This window comes from Anopheles coustani, chromosome 3, assembly GCF_943734705.1.
Source record: "Anopheles coustani chromosome 3, idAnoCousDA_361_x.2, whole genome shotgun sequence".
Lineage (NCBI taxonomy): Eukaryota > Metazoa > Arthropoda > Insecta > Diptera > Culicidae > Anopheles > Anopheles coustani.
The window spans coordinates 29,927,774-29,947,481 of NC_071288.1; the positions used below are offsets into that span (position 1 = coordinate 29,927,774).

A 19,708-nucleotide genomic window follows, 5' to 3' on the forward strand; every position below is an offset into this window, starting at 1 on the left:
TCTTAACTGTTTCCGATGGTTGTAAAATGTTTAAACTTTGCTGCTATGGTAATTGCGTGCTTGTCATATAATAATTGCTTCACTTTTGTGTTTTTTGTGGTACTGCTCTGTTACAATGTGTTTGCTAAATATGGACGCATTCAAATTCGTACTTTTCGATTATCAACCAGGTCGGGTTGCAAATGCTGGGCACGGAGAGATTATTGTTTGAGTAATAAGTGGATACACATGGGTTAGATCTATTCGGTTTCATCGCTCGTATTGTGCTATCGTCTGGAGCGGTCTTGGAATATAATGGAGAGTGCACAGTTTAAAAAATGCACTAGGCAGGATTAAAAACAAAACGAAAAACTACGAACACCGGTCGCATGTTGCTCAAATAGAAGGGACTGTTTTTGCCATTTCCTTCAATTCACTCATGCGCCGCATAAAAGCACCTGCGTTCTCGATTTTCCGTTCCTTTACTACGTTCTAAAATCCTCTAGATGCTGCGTTATTTTTTTTTTCCTAAGCTACTTCGGTAAAAAAGCAGTAGTCAGTCATTCAGCCCAGTAGCTTGCATCCGAAAACCGGACGCTCATTTCGTCTCGGTATTGCTCCATTCCATCGCGTTAGGATGTACATACTAAAAGGGATTAGTAAATAATTGATAGTTAATCCAGTATCATATCGTATGCTGTTATCCTTACTGCAACACGTGCGCTATAATAAACGTAACGAGACTGTCTTCGTGGGCTTGTCTCTAAAAACGGCCCAACATGAAGCTACAGATTGATTTAGAGTTATCGAGAGAAAGAGAGAGTGAATAAAGTTTGCAAGAGAACGAGCTGGAAGCACACAATGATAAGAAATGTATGTTTGATGTGTTGTATATAATTTGTATATAGCACATTTTTTAAACTACAAAACAATCCTATATAGCATAGTAACAACGGGAAGCAAAAAAGGAAGCCGTACAGTGGCAATGTAAATGGAAAATAGTAAACGCTTCCGGAATGATGATTCCGTCCCTACAATTCCTCGCTCCTTAACCAGCAAGCAGTGCGTGAGGAAAAGTGGTTTGCTTCGACGTTTCCTCGCGCCGTCAGTTCAGTTTGCCTTTTCTCTTTCCCAGTGCCTTTCCCTTAAGCTTCTCTTTTGATATGATTTCAACAATCAGAGCACAATGTGTTTGTGTGTTTCGTTTTGTATGTTAGTCACTTAAAAAATAGTTTTCCCGCCGGGAGCAAGTTATGCCGCTTTGGGAATGGGGTGTCAAAGATGAACAAAAGATCCTTTAAAATCTCAAAACCCTTTTCCGGAGGGAAATGATGGGTTGAAAATCGATGGATCATACTCAGCAGGTAGGTTGCGCTCGGAATGGAGCTGCCACGAAACGACGGAGTTCACGGGTGGAGGCGCCACTATTTGGTTGCATGTGCAGTGCTTATAAGTGGCAATCTTCAGGAACCGACCCGAAAAAAGGTCGACTCCTTGCTGGCTCTTCGTCGGGAGGAGAGTCAAGGTAAAAAAAACACGATAGGCTCATCGCCGTTCGTTCTCTTTTGGCTAGGCAGCACCGCGTCGTCAGTACAATCCGGTGTTGGCGCGTACCGGAGCCGGTATCTTTGAGAGACCCTTGTCGAGGCGCCGAGGCGACACGACCGACGCCAGATCGCGACAGTTCGACTGCGTCCCTTCGGACGTGTTGGAGAGCGTACTCGCCCGCTTGGACAGTGTGGACGAGTGGGGCTTCGCGGGCGATCCTTGCCGATCGTCGGCCGCCAGGATCACCTTCGAGCGATCGAGATTCCCATTGCTGTGCACCCAAGCGGTGGTGAAGTCGTCCACGAGCGACGGATGCGTCGTACCTTCATCCGGAACGCTCGTTTGTGAAACGAGACGCCGCATACGCTCTACAATCTGCGTGTCGTTCGAGCCCGAATCGAGCGTTTCCTTGATCTGCTGGACGAGCAGTGCAACCGGGTCGGCGACTCCGCCGGTGGCCGATTTGCTCGGTGAAGTGTTGGCGGAGTTGTTCGCGGACACCGGTTTCATCTGGCGCCGGCCGGTCAGGGTACGCTCGGCAGCCAGAGTCGACCGGACGGGTGAATTGCGCGTGAACGGTCCACCACCACCGCTGGGTGCCGGAGAAGCGGCCTTCCCAGTAGCCGGGGAGAACGTTTGGTGTGTCAAGGAGGGACGCTTCTTCGACGTCCTGCCACTCCAGGTGTTGGTTTCTTTTGCCGCTTCGCTGACGATGGGACCAGCGGGTGCGCTCGGTTTGCGACCGATGCCCGATTTGCCGGTGGAAGCCTTCGGGCGCAGCTGCCCTCCCACTGGCAACTCGTCGGTAACCGTCGAGTGGCCGGTGGTAACGCTGCTGGTGCCACTTTCCGCACTCTCCTTACGCCGCGGCGCAACAGGGGAGCGCGGGATGCGTGTGTTACCGGCACCAGTAGCACCACCGGCACCAGCGCCGAGGCCTGCCGTGGGCGTAGCCAGCGTGCTGGTACGGTCCAGTATCCGATCGGAGAAGCCCGTCTTACGCAAACCGGTCGCATTCGCAATGTCCACCGTGATCTCGTCGTCGTTCACGTACACGCCGTAGCTCTCGAAGCTGCCTGACGCTGGGCCCCCGTTCGTGACTGCCCCCGTTACCGCCCCGTCCGGGCAATCGATCAACGAATCGTGCTCCTGCTGGCAAGCGAGCGCATCGGCGAGCCCTGTGGTAACTTCATCCGAGACAGTCGTCAGCTCGTCATCGTTGTTCGTTTTGGTCGAACTTTCGTCCTCAGTTGGGCTGGTCGTATGCGAATCGGAAGTGGTCGTATCGAGATGCGCTGCGGAAAAAAGAACAAACATGTTGTATTATTTAATTTAACTACGACAATGTTTTGCAGGTTAAGAAAATGACACCTAAAGTGTGCTCCGACTGTTTCACCGGTTTGTGAAGAGGTCACATTTCCTTTGCCATTCCTTTTGGCAACGTGAACGTTTCAGTTCGTGCTTAGAAGAAAAAGCTAAGTAGGCGATTATCGCTCCTATAAGTTCATTAGCAAGCATTTCTGTTCCCCTGACATACTCGCACACACGCGCACACACACACACACACACACACACGCACATCGCGAACTGTTAATCCTGCCTACTTAGTTTCACATACACTTTCCCCGCTTCCGCCACCCGAGCCTCACCATTAGTATCTGCATCTTCGCTCGAGTGTTGACTGTTGCTTCCGAAGCCTTTGCGCGGCCCACCGTTCGCCGTTCCGCTGGTACCATTCTGAGCACCCTGGACCAACCCAAGGCTGCGGTAGCCTTCGTCGCTGATTTCGCTACCATTGTCGCTGACGCTCTCGTAGCGATTCTTCTCATCCTCGGAGGATGCCACGGATGTGGCGGTCGCCACCGCCGCCGTCGCGGTGGTAGCCGTCAGCCCGGCATCCTTATCACATTCAAAGTGCACCCCAACAGTGGCAGTGGCCGGCGTGCCAACCGGTTTTCGCTTGCCTTCCGCCAGAATTCTGCGCGGGCTCGGTGAAACCGAGCGACGGGCGGTTTTCATCGGCGATCCGGGCGGTTGCAGTTTATCCTGATAGAACGGCAGAGGGATGGAGAGGAAGAGGGAGAGACCTATGAGTTTCGGCCCTCAGGTCCTAAAAGCATACCCCGAAAGTACCTGATTTTCCACCGACGGTCGGCTACGCTGGGCACTGGGACTGCGGCTACGACTTCGGGCGCGCGATGGAGGCGACAGGGTGTTGGTGTTGCTGGCGCTGCCTGCATTGATCGGCGATCCGTTTTGACCGGCGCTAGCCTTCCACGGCGAGCCGGACCTGTAAACGCGAAGGTCGAAATGGAAAAAGTGGCGCGTTTTACTTCTCGGAACCAAGCAGGATATTATCCGTGGAAATCCTACCTGTCGTAGTGGACCTGAGCCTTGTGCAGCTCGATACCGTTGGCGTTGGTAGTTTTGGTGATCAGTCGGGCCGAGGCGGACGAGCGATGCTGCGAACGACACCGGCAGGGATCGTGCTTGTCCAGGTAGTGGGCCAGCGTGTCCCAGCCTCCTCCAACGCGGACCATCACGTGCGAGCGAAGAATCTGGGATCGGGATAAATAAGTCATTTTTTAAGATGATTAATGAATTGTGGTTATTTTAATGACCTTCCGACAAGACATCGTTTGCCTTGGGTTGGCATTCGGATGTTTCTGCAAAAGTCACCATCGAATGGTTGGTTTATGCAATCTGCTGCACTGCCACTGCAGCGGAACCAAGCGCATTTTCTGTCACGCTGCACTACGATCACGCAACCACAGGCTCGATCGCCTCCTCGTTAATTGCATATTAAACGCTCCATAAAGTCGATACCATTCGATTTCATTCAACTTCCTCCGGCGCTTCTTTCCGTGCGAAGAAAGCACGGCGGTGATTCATAATCATCCTCAAGACGAGGTCGTTCACTCAAATCATCTCTCGAACCGATAAGCGATCAATGTTTAGCTTCCCCCGTTAAGTAAAGGGACGGTACGGTCGATCGATCCGCACTCTCGGTCACGCCGCGTTGGGCAGTGCACAAATATTGGATCGGTTGTCCAACGGCATGCGCGACCTATGATCGGGTTTGCCCATGATAGGGTCGTACTAGAAACGTCAACTGGCGAACGAAAGATTAGAACCACGCGTATCTTATCGCATGTTATCGCCCCACGAACTGCTCATATAGCGTTTCAAAATCACTTAAATCGTCCGCGAATGACGAACATTAATGACACAGTTACTAATAACAAATTAATTACAAAGCCTCTTTCAATCTTAAGTAGAGCATTCTTCTTTGTCTTTATGAGTACCGTATCTTTTTGTTATACATATTCAAGCTATTTTAATACTTAAATATTAAGAGACTATATTTCATTTTCAAAATATTGAAATAGGTTAGTTTGCTGGGTGAGTTTTGCAAACATTCACTCATTTAAATGATTGATTTCTAAAAAAACTGAGTTTTCTAGAATCTTCATTATTGTATCGGCAACATAAAATAATAAAAGATATTTAAATAAAAATATTTTAAGTTGAAAGCTACATTTAAAAAACAGTAGAGTTTATGGATGGAAATTAAAGTCCCAAACGATTTGTACGCTGGTATGTACTGAATGATTGATTATGCTCAAAACGGCACATTCTGGTTCTTTTCAACATATCGTTTCATGTTATTTATCATATCATCATATTTTATCATATACTTTCTTAGTTATGTTCCACTTGTAACTGTTCATGTTTTAGATAAAAATAATATCTTTTGCTTATCAGTTAACTATTTTTTACAATGCAAGACAAAATTTATAAGAAGGAAACATTGTCTAATTTTGGTGCAACTTGCATATTCATGTATTTTATGAGTGGATAGAAAAAAACACGAATGCTGTTCAAGGAACTCCCGTTCCACTACCGGCTGGTATTCCTACGGCCCTCGTCAGAAACGGTATCAAATTAAAATCAAAAGTACGTCCAAACAATATGAAAAATAACGAAATGGTAGTCGCTTATCTTGCGGTGAAGCAACATGCATTTTAGCTGAATGAAGTTGACTCATAACACTCCGGGCGGAGTAAACATTTTATCGTAATGAAGGTGTCATTTTATCGGCCCTGACGAAATCACTGCAAGCGGAAGAACCGATGTAATGCAACATGGGCTTGGGAGTGGGATGTGATAACACGGCGCGGCGGAAACCCACCCCGACAGGAAACGGGGACAACAAAACGAAAAAATGAAATGAAACCGTGTCATGGAAATGGTGTTAGAATGATGAAGAGGTAAGGCAAAAGTCCTCCTACGGGTGCATTAATCTCCTTGTTGAGTTGTTTCCTTTTACATTTACACATTCCATCTTCATCGCCTGATCTTGAAGGGATCAACCTCGCCGGTTTTCGTCTGCATTTTGATAAATTCTAGGAACAGAGTCTTGTTTGACGTTAATCCGATTGATAGAACCTCCCGTGCAGGTACCTACAAGACGACGAGTGGTTCAACTATGGCGAACAAAACACAAAATGCATTCCGAGGTTTAGAAAGAATGCACTCCAGCGTTCCCACCAACCTACGTACGGTTCTCGGAACGCCTGTACACCCAGAAATGTATGCACACTCCGGCTGAATAATGCAGCGTGCTTCTTGGGACTAGGGTCTTAAAAGGGACAAAAGAACTTTGGTGATCGTTCCAAGCCGCTTCCAGCGGAAAGCCACCGGTGGGAAAGGGAAAATTATTCTCGAGCCCCTTTGGAGTCTTGGTGGAGTGAGTGTGAGAACTTGTAGATGTAATTGCGGTATTGTCGGTACATCCGGAATTAACACATTGAGTTATGAATGAGTAGTCGAACGGCATTGTAAAGGAAAGTGGTGTTAAAACTAACCGAAAGGGGAAATGAAAGTGCAGCTTTAATAGCCATATTATGTCCAGTCGGGACTTGAACCTCTAACAGAATATCTCTAACATAGAGTATGACCCTCTAAGTATGACGTCTTCGTGTCTTCATACAAGACACCCCTTTCCTCATCGCAGTTCGCCCGGAACTCGTTGTATGATTGTTCTCCTCCACCCCCCCAAAACTTACCCGCACGAAGATGAGCACTTTGGTATCGCCGATCCTGTACTTGCCCTCGGAGACGCGCACCATCGGGAACTGCGACGGGCAGGTGCACTTTTCCACCAGATCTCGAACCTACGGCGGAAGGAAGGGAAGCATAATTAGAACCGGGGTCATTCGATGCCGCAGACGCGATAGCGATAACATTGACCGGGAAGCCTGAAGCTGTCAGGTTTGTGTCTACCGGAAACAAAGGGGGTCACAGAGCTAGAAATTTGTGCGTGCGCTTTTCTCGCTTTTACGACGCGGTGAGGGTAATGAGTGATGTGTGTCGGTTCGTGTCCCCCGTGCCAAGGGACAAGGGGAGGGCCGGTGGTATGGGCGAAGCGTGTGTGTTTGGACGTGGCCAACTATTGTCGTGCGCTAGATCTAGCTGTAAAATAAATTTGCGGCTCGTAACAGGCAACAATGGATGGGCGGGGAGATATACTGAGTCCCTCGCCTCTAACGGGGGCTTCACCAACAGGCTGGTTCTACTCGTTTCGGGCTGGGGGTGTCTTGGGACCCCTTGCGCAAAAGAACTACGCAAAAAACGGAGGGAAGGCAACGGACGAGGGCTAGATCCAGTAATCAGCATGTGCGCGGCAGCATATACACATCTCGCCCCAGACCGGCCTATCTTCGCCCACGCGGGTTTTTTAGCTGTACAGGCTGCTAGCGCTGTTGTGACCACGGCCGGTCGACTTAAGCCGCCGCCGATCGCCTTTGCCGTCGTTGGAGGGGGTTGCCTTTTTGCCAGGCCACGAGCCCCCGGTTTTCTGGTGCGCTGGCGTGATGATGGTAGGCCTCCGAGAACCGCTCCGGGCCGAGACGAGGACGAAGAAAGCGTACGATCGGGGTGTGGACCGGGTGTCGACGGGGACTATTTGGGCGGACGGAGTACCCGGGAGGCTTGTAATAGCAATAATAATAACCATTATCACCATCAGTGTATCAACATCAACATCATCATCATCATCATCATCGTCGTTGTGGTCAGCACGGTAAGGGCGACGGTGAGCCGCCGTATTGCGCGACCTGTAGCTTTAAGCCGGGTAAGGGTAAAACCCACGGGGTCGAGGAGAGGTAGAAAAAGCCGATCTCTACAAGAATGTCGTAAGCGCGCGCGTGCGACTTAAGCAGCCAGTCTCCCTTCCGCCAGAACCTGTTCGAAGCGGGGATGGGGTGAAGGCAAAGGGGAGCACCGCGGAGAGACTTCGATTTAATCACCCGTCTCGTGTTGCCTCCCCTCCGCCACATTCCACCCATCCGGCAGGCAGAACACTTCTTTTCGCGGGGACTAGAAGACGTGGAAAGCCGCCCAACCAACCACCTTCGTTCTTCTTCGTTCGTTCTTTGGCTGACTTCTAATGGCCGATCGGCGACCACATTTGCATGCTCATGCCATGATCTGGGCGAAGGGGGATTTGTGTGTGTGTGTGTATGGATCGCGCCGAGCACCGGCGGATGATGATGGTGGTTGGGAACTATTAGCGAAACTCTCTATCCACTAGCGAACCACACTTCCTACACGTTTGCGTTTTCCTTTACCGTTTGGTGCGAGCGGCGGGCCCTCCGTTTGGCGGGGAAGAAGAATGAGGATAACATGACGGTGGCAGTGGCGGTAGCGATGGTGGTGGTGGTGTTGGGACGTTGGCGGCAAACGATCGTAGCCATCGGTGGCGCAGCCCGGTGACAATTATCCTCGTCCGATCGATACGAAACGGAATCGCGCAAAACCAAACAATCCCACGAACCGATAATCCGCCGTGAAAGTGACGGCAGAAGGCAGCGGGGGAGGAGTGAGGGGGATTGGAAAAGAACGAGAATCAATTTTCAACTCCGACGAAGCATCGGGAATCGCTAATTTGCGCACGGATTGGGGCAATAATATTTATATTGCGATCACCAATCAAATGTCCAATCGAGGGCGGAATTGAGATGTAACCGGGTGATCCAATCAACGTGCGATCGCCACCGACATTCACGGCGTGTTCTTATTTGGAAACTTAACGTTCTGCTGCGTTGGGTTTGAGACCGTTTCAGTTCTTCTGTACTTATTTAAGCTGCTTGTTTTTAAATGATTGAACAAAGTTTGTATATTGCACAACAGAATAGTTTACCAGCGTGAAATGTGTCAGCTCATGGCACCAGCCTACTATAATATACTATTCCTTGGGCTGACTTCTTATAGCCTACTACAACGTTCATTGTACTTTTCACATCCCTAGGGATTTTCTAGAACAAATTTGGTGTGCCAACACAGATTGAATAGAACTCTTTTACGAAACACATTGTCGAGGCAAATTTTGGCTCTTCAATAAATTTTTTGTCCCTTCTTGAGCAAACTACATCACATACCAACATTTCAAAGAGAAAAGAAAAAACATTTTTAAATTGGCTTGTTTTCTTCGTTCTCAAAAAGGAGCGAAACTATTTTTACACGGTTTCATTAATTAAACACTTTGCGGTACTTATCAATTTTCAATTGATGTCTTTTACTTTATTTTTGAGTGTTTTATACATCTGTTTTGTTTGTTGTTTTTTTGTTTATCTCCTAAAAATTTGTTTAGATACACCGAAGCAAAATTCATTTCCAAATGATTGTTTTCAAGAAATCAAGAGTTTTTAATGTGTGTCACTATTGTACTGCATACAATGTACAGACCATTTCCAGGATTCAGTATCTTTAATCGTGCACCACTTTGTTAAACAGTAGAACATGTAAGTTTAATTATGATGATTTCTTTTACCATTTTTTCAACGATTCACAGCACAAACAATTGGGTTGAAATATTTTAACATTTTTTTACACACTGAAAAGCTAAGTAGAATCGCGTCTTATGTTTTTTCTTTTACTTTTATTGCGTGTCCAGTTGATGAATTCAAGTTATTTGTTTTATTCCGTTTGTGAAGTGATGAAATTCAAAGGCGTGAAACTGAAAAAAAAACACAGCTCAACTGTGAAAATTGAGTTGTACAGCAATTCTTATGTTTACTCTGTCAAGCTACTGAAATCACAGGAGGACAACAAAAAACAACCCCTAAGAGTTGGCTAGAAAAGTGACAAGATTGCGTAGCGGAAAAAGAGGCTGGCACGTTTGGCGAGCAAACAACAATCGCATGAAATCGATTCGGGTGTCCAAACGTTTGCCAACGGTTTGCTCAATTGTTCAACCCGGCCAAACATTGAGGGCCCTATTGTTTGCCAACGCGTCTTCATGCGCGTACAACAATGTACTGCTGGCTGCTGCAAAGAGCGGCCCGCTTGAAAATCACCCGAAGAAGGCCAACCGGGCAACCCTACACTTTCGGAAGCCGTATCGTTCCAGCGCGCTGCTTGTCATGCTGTCAACCGTCAAACGGTGCGTGTGTCAGAGGCCAAATCCCGTGCGGCGGATGAGGTTAAAAAAGGTGGCGGGTGTTGTTTGGGGATGATTTCACCACTCAACCACCACCTCTCTCCCAGCGGCAGCTCGCATCTGACGGCAAGGTCGAAGGCCCTTGACACATGTTGCATCACCTGCTGGTGAGGATAAACACCAGCTCGAGGAGGGCAAAGAACAAGTCACCGTCCCTTCACACGCCGAGCCTGGTTGGCCAACGACAGTGAAGCGGAAAGAGATATGCGGGAGTCTTCCCATGGTGACAATCGATGACCCCAACGGCTGGATAATTGTCAAATTGATTGTGTCCACACGCGGTGACATCAACCGACTAACGTGTAATGTAGGAAAACGGTAAGAGAACAGTCTCAGTTCACACTTGATCTCATGCAGACTGGATAGAGTTACTACACGTACAAGGAACTTCAAAACGTAAGCATCCCAACGTCGATGGGCGGGAAGCGAGGTCAGTCCCGCTTTTGTCAGCTTAAAGCTCACGCGATCTTTGCATCCGTCAAACCTGTAAACCGCCACTCCATTGCACAAGGATGTGCTAAGTTGAACGGTTGACAAAACCACAAACCCATGACACAATGGCCCCAACATCACGCACCGGTGGAAGGGTACGACCCAAAAAGACGTGCAGATACCTGTCTAGATGCGTATGCGCTATGTCCTTCTGAGCCTCTCCGGAATGTTGAAGGGCAGATTGTGCAAGACAAATGCACAACCGTAGCGCAGCAGACAAATTGATTTAAATCTCTCCATGCAGGGCAAAGGGTTGAAAGGGCTCAAGGTGAACGCGTGTAAGAGAAGTCGTGAGGGTTTTAGTCCCCCCAAAAATTGGGCCGATCCAAAAAATTACTCTTTGAATTGGTCTTCTAAACTGTAGCAGGTTCCAAGGTATAGCTGGACGAAAGGGGTTTGGTGGTCTACGAAGTACAAAGGATCCAACAGGATTTTTTTACGAAGAACTCAGACACATGTCTTAGGTCATAGGCTGTATATTTGATATATTTCGAACGGTGTGGTGTGGATTAAGAGCGCAGTTAAGGTGCTTACCATCTCGTCCAGGCTCTTCAGATCGTTGGTGACAATCTGGGGCTGCGGGCCGTACATCAGCATCGGCGACTCCGACTCGTGGTCCTCCTCCTCGCTGTCGCTGTCGTACAGCTCGGTCTCGGTGCCGGTCGATACGCCCGCGCCGGTACCACCGTTCTCGCCACCCTCCGTCTGCGTGCCGCACCCGACGCCACTGTTCGCCCGATTGTCGGCCGCAATTTCCCGATCGATCTGGCGCTCCATCTGGACCAACATCGGGGCAAGCATGCCTGTGGACGAAACGACGAAACGTGTAATGATAGTTTTTACAAAACCCAAAGCGCAATGGGAATGTTTTCCACCGAGGAAGCCACCACCGCGGTCACGCTAATGACCGATGTGATGTCACCGCGGGCCCGGGCGGGGCCGGGTTTTATTTAAATCGAATCGATTTCCACCACCGGCGCGGGCTGCTGAGTCATCGTTATGCGGCCACCAAAGCCCGTTGGCCTGGCGGCACGGGGACGCGTATCCTTGTCGGGGACCTACCGAACTTGGCACCGCGTCGGGCGACCTCCAGCAGGCACAGGATGACGTGTTTTTCGTTCTTGCGCATTATCAAATCGTCCGTTTCGAACAGCAGACACTCGAGTATTTGAAGGCTTTTCCTGCGGCAGAGGAGTATGAAGGAGAAAAGAAAATCGCATTAGAAAACACTGATTGGAAAATTGTGCCCAGGAAGGAGAGGAGGCATCCGGCGAGGACGCGGAAAGCTTCTGGCACGCCATGTTATGCAGTATACGATTGCAGGAATATATGCAATCGAAATGGGAGCAATGGACAGGTCCTTGGCTAGGACGTGGTGTTGTGCGGGGCGATGTGAGGTGTTCTATTTATGGAGCTCGATGCACTTTTTCTGGGTCGACACCGCTGGGTGGTGGCGCCAGTGTCCAGCACTTCCAGGGAAAAGAGGGCAAGACATAAACCTACCTGCACCAGGTGATGAAGTTGGACACGTTGTCCCGGGCGAAGAAGGTGCCGCTCTTGGCCGCGGCCAGGAAGTGCACGTTGCCCATGTTCAGGATCGGCCCGGCCAGGCCGGATGTGATCGATTTCGTCATGGATTTGTTCCGCGCCATCCGCCGGGCGATGTACTGTTCGGCGGCCACTCGGACGTTGTTGGCATGCTGACGGAGGGTTTTTTTTTGCGGAAAGGAGATGTAAAAGGTAGAGAATATTAATCACCCCCATTCGCTTGTGGTGTGACTTTAAACCGAGGTAAGTTGGGAACTTTTTTTGATTTCCCTCCCCTGCCCACTAGCCTAAATCTTTGGTTCGATAAATTAAAACATACTTAACAAGTCCACACGCCCGCCTCGACGGCGATTTATAGGTGGTGGACCGTCAGATCGTGCCCGATCGAAAGGATTACCAAAGAAAAAAAATAAAGTAAAACGGGACGGAAGGGTAGGTTTGGATCGTGGTTCGAACGACAGATTACTTGCGCTCCTCGGTATGCAAGTATCGACGGTTCGTACCCGTACGGAATTCTTAACGAGCCCGCGGACGGAGAAATGCCGTGACGAAGGTTCGGCTCGTTCGTCGCTGGTGTCGGTGCGGATCATAACAATTTTCTTTTCAAAGCTCCCCTGCTCTCTTTTGTTAACTACCCAATCTTCCTCCTCTCGCTGCCGCATGAGCAATGCGAACGGATTGACGTAAAGCGAAGTGAATCCACGGCAGGAAGGATTTGTGGCATAAGCAAATGTTTACATGCTGAGCGTACGTGTGTACGGGTTCGAAGTGTCCGCACAACGTGCCGATGATTCACCGGTGGTGAGATCGGACCCCGTTTGCCAGGAAACGAGGTGTTGAGAATATTTTAAGCCATCCAGTAGAATGTAGGAAGAAAAAGGAACCAATAAGATAGACGAGATAAGGATCTAGTTCCTGGAACTGCTCGTTTACTTTTCAAACGCTATACATAAATAAGTTCTTTGGCGTGGGAAACATATGATTTTATAGACACTGCCATAGATTAATAATCTTGCTCATGTAAAGTGTTTCAAGCTTTAAAGCAACAACCAGTTCATATCTTGACCCACAATCTTGAAACATCTCTTCAAGAGATGTAACTATACTCTTAGTAGCTGCCATCTTGTGAAGGAAAAACTCTACACATGTAAATATTTTTTTTATATAATAAAGCTTCAATTTCCTTTAAAAAACAAAACAATAATAATCTTGCTCATATTCCATATTTTAATAAGAAGGATTTGTTCGAGTTTCTTGTTAGACAAAAAATACACTAGGAATATTTTCAAAATATGTTTAAAAAAATTGAGAGGATAATCTGGTTCACAAACTTCTTATACACAGTTTAACTAAGTTCGGCTCATTTTATACGAACCACAAACAACATTCAATCAAATCTGTTTGTTTTAAAGAATACAACAAATTAAAAATTATTGTGGTTTTATTTAACCATCGTAAGTAAAACATAATCTTGTTTTCAATATTTGGCATATTAAAGTTTGATGACACATATCGAAAATTATGAAGTTTGAACTACTTTTAAATCAATTTCGATTTCGGAGTACAAATGAGTAATTACTTGGAACACCCAAGAGTTGTATTACGCAATTTGTTTCATTATTTGCATTAGATTATGTTTTTCTAATCAAAAATAAAATATACAAAATCACGATAATCGACTTTATATTTATCATAAAACACACTAAACAATACATTTGTTTTGTACATAAATGTATGTTTTATATGTATATTACAACATTTTCTGGGACCGAATCTTTAACCAAACTTTTTATTGATGAAAACCGAGTGATTTTAAAAACATTCATCGACTAGTTATCCACCATAACGTATTGTGAAATATTTTTTTGTTTTCCTATAACTCACCATTGAGTATGAGCAAAACACTATTTACCTCTAAAACTAAATTTGTTATCTCGCAAACGCTATTTGCTACAATTTTTATTTTTCAAAATTATCAAATAAATGTTATCTTGCAAACTTATCAAATTTCATACCTCTTTTTCTATGCCACGTTGTTTCAACATCTCATGCTCATAATCGCTGTGGCTATTGATTTTGCTATGAGTAATCAACAAAGTTTTCGCATGACTGCATTTTGCCGCGAAATAGTTAAAAATATCGCAAACGTGCCGGCAAAGGCGCCGCTGCATGAGCAATCGCAAGCGTGGAGAATTGTGGAAAACCCCTTGCGAGAGCAACAAAAAAGACACACACGAAATCATTTGTTTTCCACGAACAACAGTACAGTCGCGTGCCGAAGGCCGAGAGAAAATAAATTTAAAAAAACCAACTCATTGGATGGGAAAACGGTTCGATCGAGAACCGCGGATATCGAATAGGATATCGATCGCGCTCTATCTTTCAGAAAGCGGATCACTCCACCCGATTCTAGTGAAGCAAACGGCGAGCGTCCAAAAATGGCGATCTCGCATTGGGGAGGGGTTTTTAAATATGGACACCGGAGCGGTCGCACCTCCGCAGCCCTTAGAACATACCCCGCCAGCGCCAAAAAGGATTGCGATTCGTGATTGCGTGGCGCTCGAGCCGATTTTGCCCGATTGCTTATGTATGAACCAAACCCGGACCGCCCCATTAATGGTGCCATTCGGTGCTCCGGATCGGGCCCAGATCGGTTTGGACATGCCCCGGGTGGCCAATCGCTTCGAAGGGTCGGTTCGGGGTCGATTGATTTGTTAGTTGAATGAATTCAAGCTCCGTTTGTTTTTTGTTTTGTTTGGTGCCATTCCGACGACATTTTTGGAAACGGTTCTCGTCGGTTCGTGTCGAGAACGCGGGCCCATGTTTTGCTCTTCCGCCGAGACGCGATAAGATATCGTGAAACATTTTTGCTCGGTTTCACGCCTTCACGCAGCTGGCCGAAGCCGCGGCTTTAAAAGCGTAGCCATCCGTCGTCACTCTTCTTAGGCGCTTTTCCGAGTGCAAATGGTGCTGCAAAAGAGTTAGAGAGAGGCCCTTCAAAGGAAGCGTTGTCTGCAAACGGTTTTGGTGCAGCTTCCTTTCCCTACAGCGACGAGGCTTACAACAACTGTGGCCATGCACACCGGTGGTCAGTTTATAACGAAGCCAAATTGGCCAGAAGCAGCCGCGGGCAACTAACGCGTAGATGTCGTTTATTAGGGCGGCAAAAAAACAAACAAATGGCGTGACGAATACAGCAGCGTGCGTCCGGCTCCAAGCACCGAGGGCGAAAAAGGAAAACTTTGGCTTAAACTTTGCGGCGATGGGCCGGACGTCAGACACGAAGGGCCGTTGGTGGTTGGTCACGGCTTTGGCTGCATTTTATGTGCAGCCACGAAAGGGACGGCTAAAACAAAAGCCGTATGGAAAAGTCGACTTCATTATCGCAATTATATGCCCGCTTGCCCATTACTACCTCGACGTCGATGGCAACGACAACGACGACGACGACGACGACACTAAGCTGCATTATTAGCTGCACAATAGGTCCGCCCATACACCCGCAGGCCAGCGTCATCTCACCCGCCAAGGGGGGGAGGGGGGGGGGGGGGGGGTGGAGGGAGGTTGGCAGAGCCTAGAACCGAAGTGCGGGTTTCGAGTGCCTTCCCAAACAAGGAAGTGTCGTACTCCGGCGGGTCCAACAACCATTCCGTGCTTCGTCGCGTTCGCACACGATGGAATTACGACGTTGGTGACCTTGGCTTATTTGTCCCCACCATTCCCAATTCTTACCCATCCGCCCCCCCCCCCCCTCGACACCGCTCGTGGTGGTTCGTTTCCTTTCCCGTCACGACGCACTGCCATCAACCTTTCTCTTCAGAACGGCCCGGTAAACGCAAAATCGTGACACACCGTGACCGACGGAGCTGGAAAATTGATTTCGTTGTTTGCTTTCGATTTCACGCACCTTTGAAGGGCCTTCGGAGTGTACGTGAGTAGCGGTTTCACCCGGTGCGAATAGGAACGTCTCTAAGGGATCGAAAGGGGACGTGATCTAACGGCAAAGGGTGCGGAGGATCGCCACACGACACACGCGCGGGGGTTACGATCGCTTTGACAACTATGACAGAGAATGGAAAAAAACTAAACTTCCACGTCACAGAACGATACCACACCAGCGAGTCCAGCGAGTCCGGCAGGTCCATCAGGTTCAGCACACCTACGCGCCTCGTATGTGGTAGTATACACCGCGGCCATCTCCGGTCCACTCGCGGCATCCAGCATCCACGGTCGACCATCTACTACCTCCACTGTCAAATGGCAGCACTCGATCGAGTGTGTGATGAGAGTCGCACAGCGACAACACGACGCGGAATGACTTTTGACAATAATGATGGCCTCTCGGTGCCGCTCGATGGGAACGACCCCCGCCTGGGGTAGGCCAGGGGTCGCATAGCCTGGGTGTTGCGGTTTCGGGGCAAGCACTCCGCCGACGCTGCGGACGCTGGATACATCAGCATCGTATTACACATCGCTTTGTTGAAGTTTATTATGGAGATGCGAGATTGGTGGTTAAATCACAAACGACGCGAACCGTTCGGTCAAAAGGTCCCCATCCGCTGGTCATGTTTGCAGATGTATGGGGAGATGCATGACACTCGGACGCTGCGGACTCCGCGGAAGATCTTTCTATGATAGCCAACGGGAAGGAAGAGCGGGTGGGTTTGTGTACGGCGATTGTTTGTGAGCGTTTTTTTTTCATTTATCTATTTACTTAGCTATTTATTTACCCATCCTAAGCGGTGTCAACAGTCGAGGGCTCTCGTTGATTGATTTTGAAGATGGATCGAAACAAAAACGAGCGACTCGCATTAGAACGTAAATATGCTTTGTTCTTTTTAATTTTGTTGTTGTTTTTTGCAACATCGGAAACGTTTTAGCGGCCTTTCGCAAGCGTAAAGATCAAAGTAAATTGTCCGAACACGGGGAGAGGTGGATGGCGAAAGGTGAAGCCACACTTCGGTGGGCCTAAAAGGAGACGCATTAGAACATCATCTAAACGACGCAGAAATTGGAAAGTCAAAGTACCAAAGCAAACTGTCCAAGCTAGATGTTTCTAGAGTGAATGTAAAATGTTTTCCCCGTTGCAAACGATTATCGAGTGTCATTTAAAAGTATGATCGTGAAATTAATTATGTGCATACTAACGGTCGAATTAAAAACCACCCCCCCGGGAAGGGGCAGTACCGTGGCACGGCACAGAGTATAATCATTCATCGCTTTACGACCGCCAAAAGAGCTCCCACACTTAAGCGATCGGCGATCATCGGGCGACACTTAAACGAAACGCGATCGCTTCATCGATCTGGCGCCGGGTCGGATTTGGTTCGGGTTCACACGAGCAGAAAAACAACGAAACAACTTGAAAAAAAAAAATAATGATAATAAAATTTTAACGATCTGCACCACCTCGAGACGCAATGGCGGCATTAAGGGTTTAAAACAGTTCGTCTGGATTTTGGGGGAAAACAAGGCACGGTGGATTAATATTTACTCCCCTTCTTAGAAGCTCGTAAAGTAAAGGTGAGCGACACAATTCCACTTTTAATGGGCTGGGATTTCTGGATAGTTCAATGAAAAGGCAGCAGATATCTTTGGGTTGATCTTGTTGCCCGGTAGACCACCGACAAACCAGCAAAACCGAACTCCTGGAAGTGGCTAATGGAACGAGTCCTACGATGTGGGCACATTTTATAACTCCTTGCCAGCTTAAGCTGTTTGATAAGAAATGCTGGACTAATTATATAGAGGCAGTAAAACACAAGTCAGTGGTAAATATCTACACACGAGATTGTCTAAACCATCGATCGTCGATGGCTAATAGCCCGTAGCAGCTTTCAGGAAGCTTGAGTTAAAAAGCCATCTCTCTTGTCTGTCAATGTTGGCCGAAAAAGAACCAATCTTGTTAATCGCAAACCGAACCGTCCTTGTGGATAGCATTTCGCGCATTTCGTCTCGGTTGCGAGTGCGGCTGTTCTGACGTTTCTCCTCGCTTTTAAAGTTCAAGGAACTCGCGAACCGCTTGGCGAGTGGGTGCCCGATTACACACACCCCGAGATGTCGTTCGGCCTCGGTGGCCAAAAATGGCTCGATTGATAAATGTGTGACCGGGGCGTAGAAGTTTGCCAAGAAGCTTGTGAAGCAAACCCTTGAGCTAATCCAAGCACTTCTAGAAGAACCGCTTGCAAGATCGCCCAACGTTTTAGAGGCGAAGTGTATTCAGAACTAATAGAAGGTTAAATTAAGTAATGGTCATATTTTAGACATATTCAGTCGGCACTCTTTCAAGGAAAGTATTGAAGAAGGAAAACGCAAATCAGACTGGACCTCGACTGGAATTTAGAGTCAGTCAATGTTCTTACAGAGGAAAGTTTTGAGAACGCCACTTCGGAACCATAACCCTGCTGGATCAATGAAATACTGTGGAACGACGTCGGGCACATATAGTCTGAGGCCTTGGGCGGGATCGGTTTTTGTTCCCCCGCCCGGCCATTTCGACGTGCAACTCAATTGAGTCCAATTCAAACCCCGTTTTCAAATCAAACCGGCAGCCCAATTTATTCTTCCCCCCTTTCTAAAACCGAATACGGTCTCGGAGGATTATGGGACTATTTTCGAGAGATCGGCGAGGAGGAAGTCTGCGGCATGCAGTTGCAGGCAGTACCTTCCGCTTTGGCGAGCGGGGAAAACGGAAAATCCAATCCAACACAAGAACCGGCAACGCAGCTGCACACAACGGCAACTGCCAAGATGGAGTTTGCGGGTTCCGAGGGAGGGCAATTCCGAATGAAGGTTCTCCGCCAGCCGGTTGATAGAACGATGTCCACCAGATGTGGGAACGGCGAGGAAGATGGTTCCCGGGATGGTTTATGGTGGTGTTCCTGTTTGTGCGACCCCGTGTTTCGGTGGGAGAGGGAGGGAACCGCGTCGGGGATTCATAGTGATGCTGTTGTGCCAGTTGTTCTAAATAAATTTTCATTCGTAGTCTTCTGAGGACTAGCCGGCCTAAGCGATACCGGACCCCGGGCATACGGTGGGCGCATTCCAAGTGCACAAGTGCGACCGTTTCTGATGGTTGGAGGGAGCGAAGGGGCCGGATACCCAAAAAAAAAACAACACACAGAAGATCTAAAAAAACACATACACACATCTCAACATTAAATCCGGTGGCAACGATCGGCAATGCAATCCCAATGCCCGCATCCCGTCGTCGTATCATCATAAAAGGCAAGCGTGCGAGCGAGCGAGCAGCTCGAGAACGTTAGGCATCGTCGTCCGAGTTCCGCAGACATGCTGAAGCTGATGCGCCAGCCTTCTGATGTAGCGCTCGCTGGTGATAGTTGGGGAACTATTTTTAGGGAGTGTCCCACCATCATCGCCCATATCCCAGCAGTTGCCCTCCGTGTGCAGACGTCGACGTGATCGGAGTCACACCGAAGAGTTTCTTGATGCTCGTAATTCTTTCCTCCTCCCGCAGAGTCGGGAGATCTTTCGATCCCGCTACCAACCCTACCGCCGCTGCTTCTCATGCTGGGGAGTGGATAAGGTTTTCGGGTACGCCAGGGCACACACTTCCGCATCCTCCGATGCGATGCACGCATAGTTTGGGGAGTGCGCAAGTCTAGGCGACGTGATACC

General features: G+C 48.2%; 1 protein-coding gene across 1 annotated transcript in view; it reads right to left on the reverse strand.

The window, feature by feature from the left end:
• Positions 1-437: 437 nt before the first annotated feature.
• LOC131272133 (GAS2-like protein pickled eggs) overlaps positions 438-19,708 on the reverse strand; it is a 37,349-nt gene continuing 18,078 nt past the window's right edge. The window contains exons 4-11 of the mRNA XM_058273774.1: positions 12,026-12,222; positions 11,585-11,703; positions 11,057-11,325; positions 6,597-6,704; positions 3,901-4,085; positions 3,661-3,817; positions 3,177-3,573; positions 438-2,822 (exon numbers count right to left, since the gene is read on the reverse strand). Coding sequence (XP_058129757.1) covers positions 1,567-2,822; positions 3,177-3,573; positions 3,661-3,817; positions 3,901-4,085; positions 6,597-6,704; positions 11,057-11,325; positions 11,585-11,703; positions 12,026-12,222 — 2,688 coding nt within the window. The 3' untranslated portion in view covers positions 438-1,566. The remainder of the gene's footprint in view (positions 2,823-3,176; positions 3,574-3,660; positions 3,818-3,900; positions 4,086-6,596; positions 6,705-11,056; positions 11,326-11,584; positions 11,704-12,025; positions 12,223-19,708) is intronic.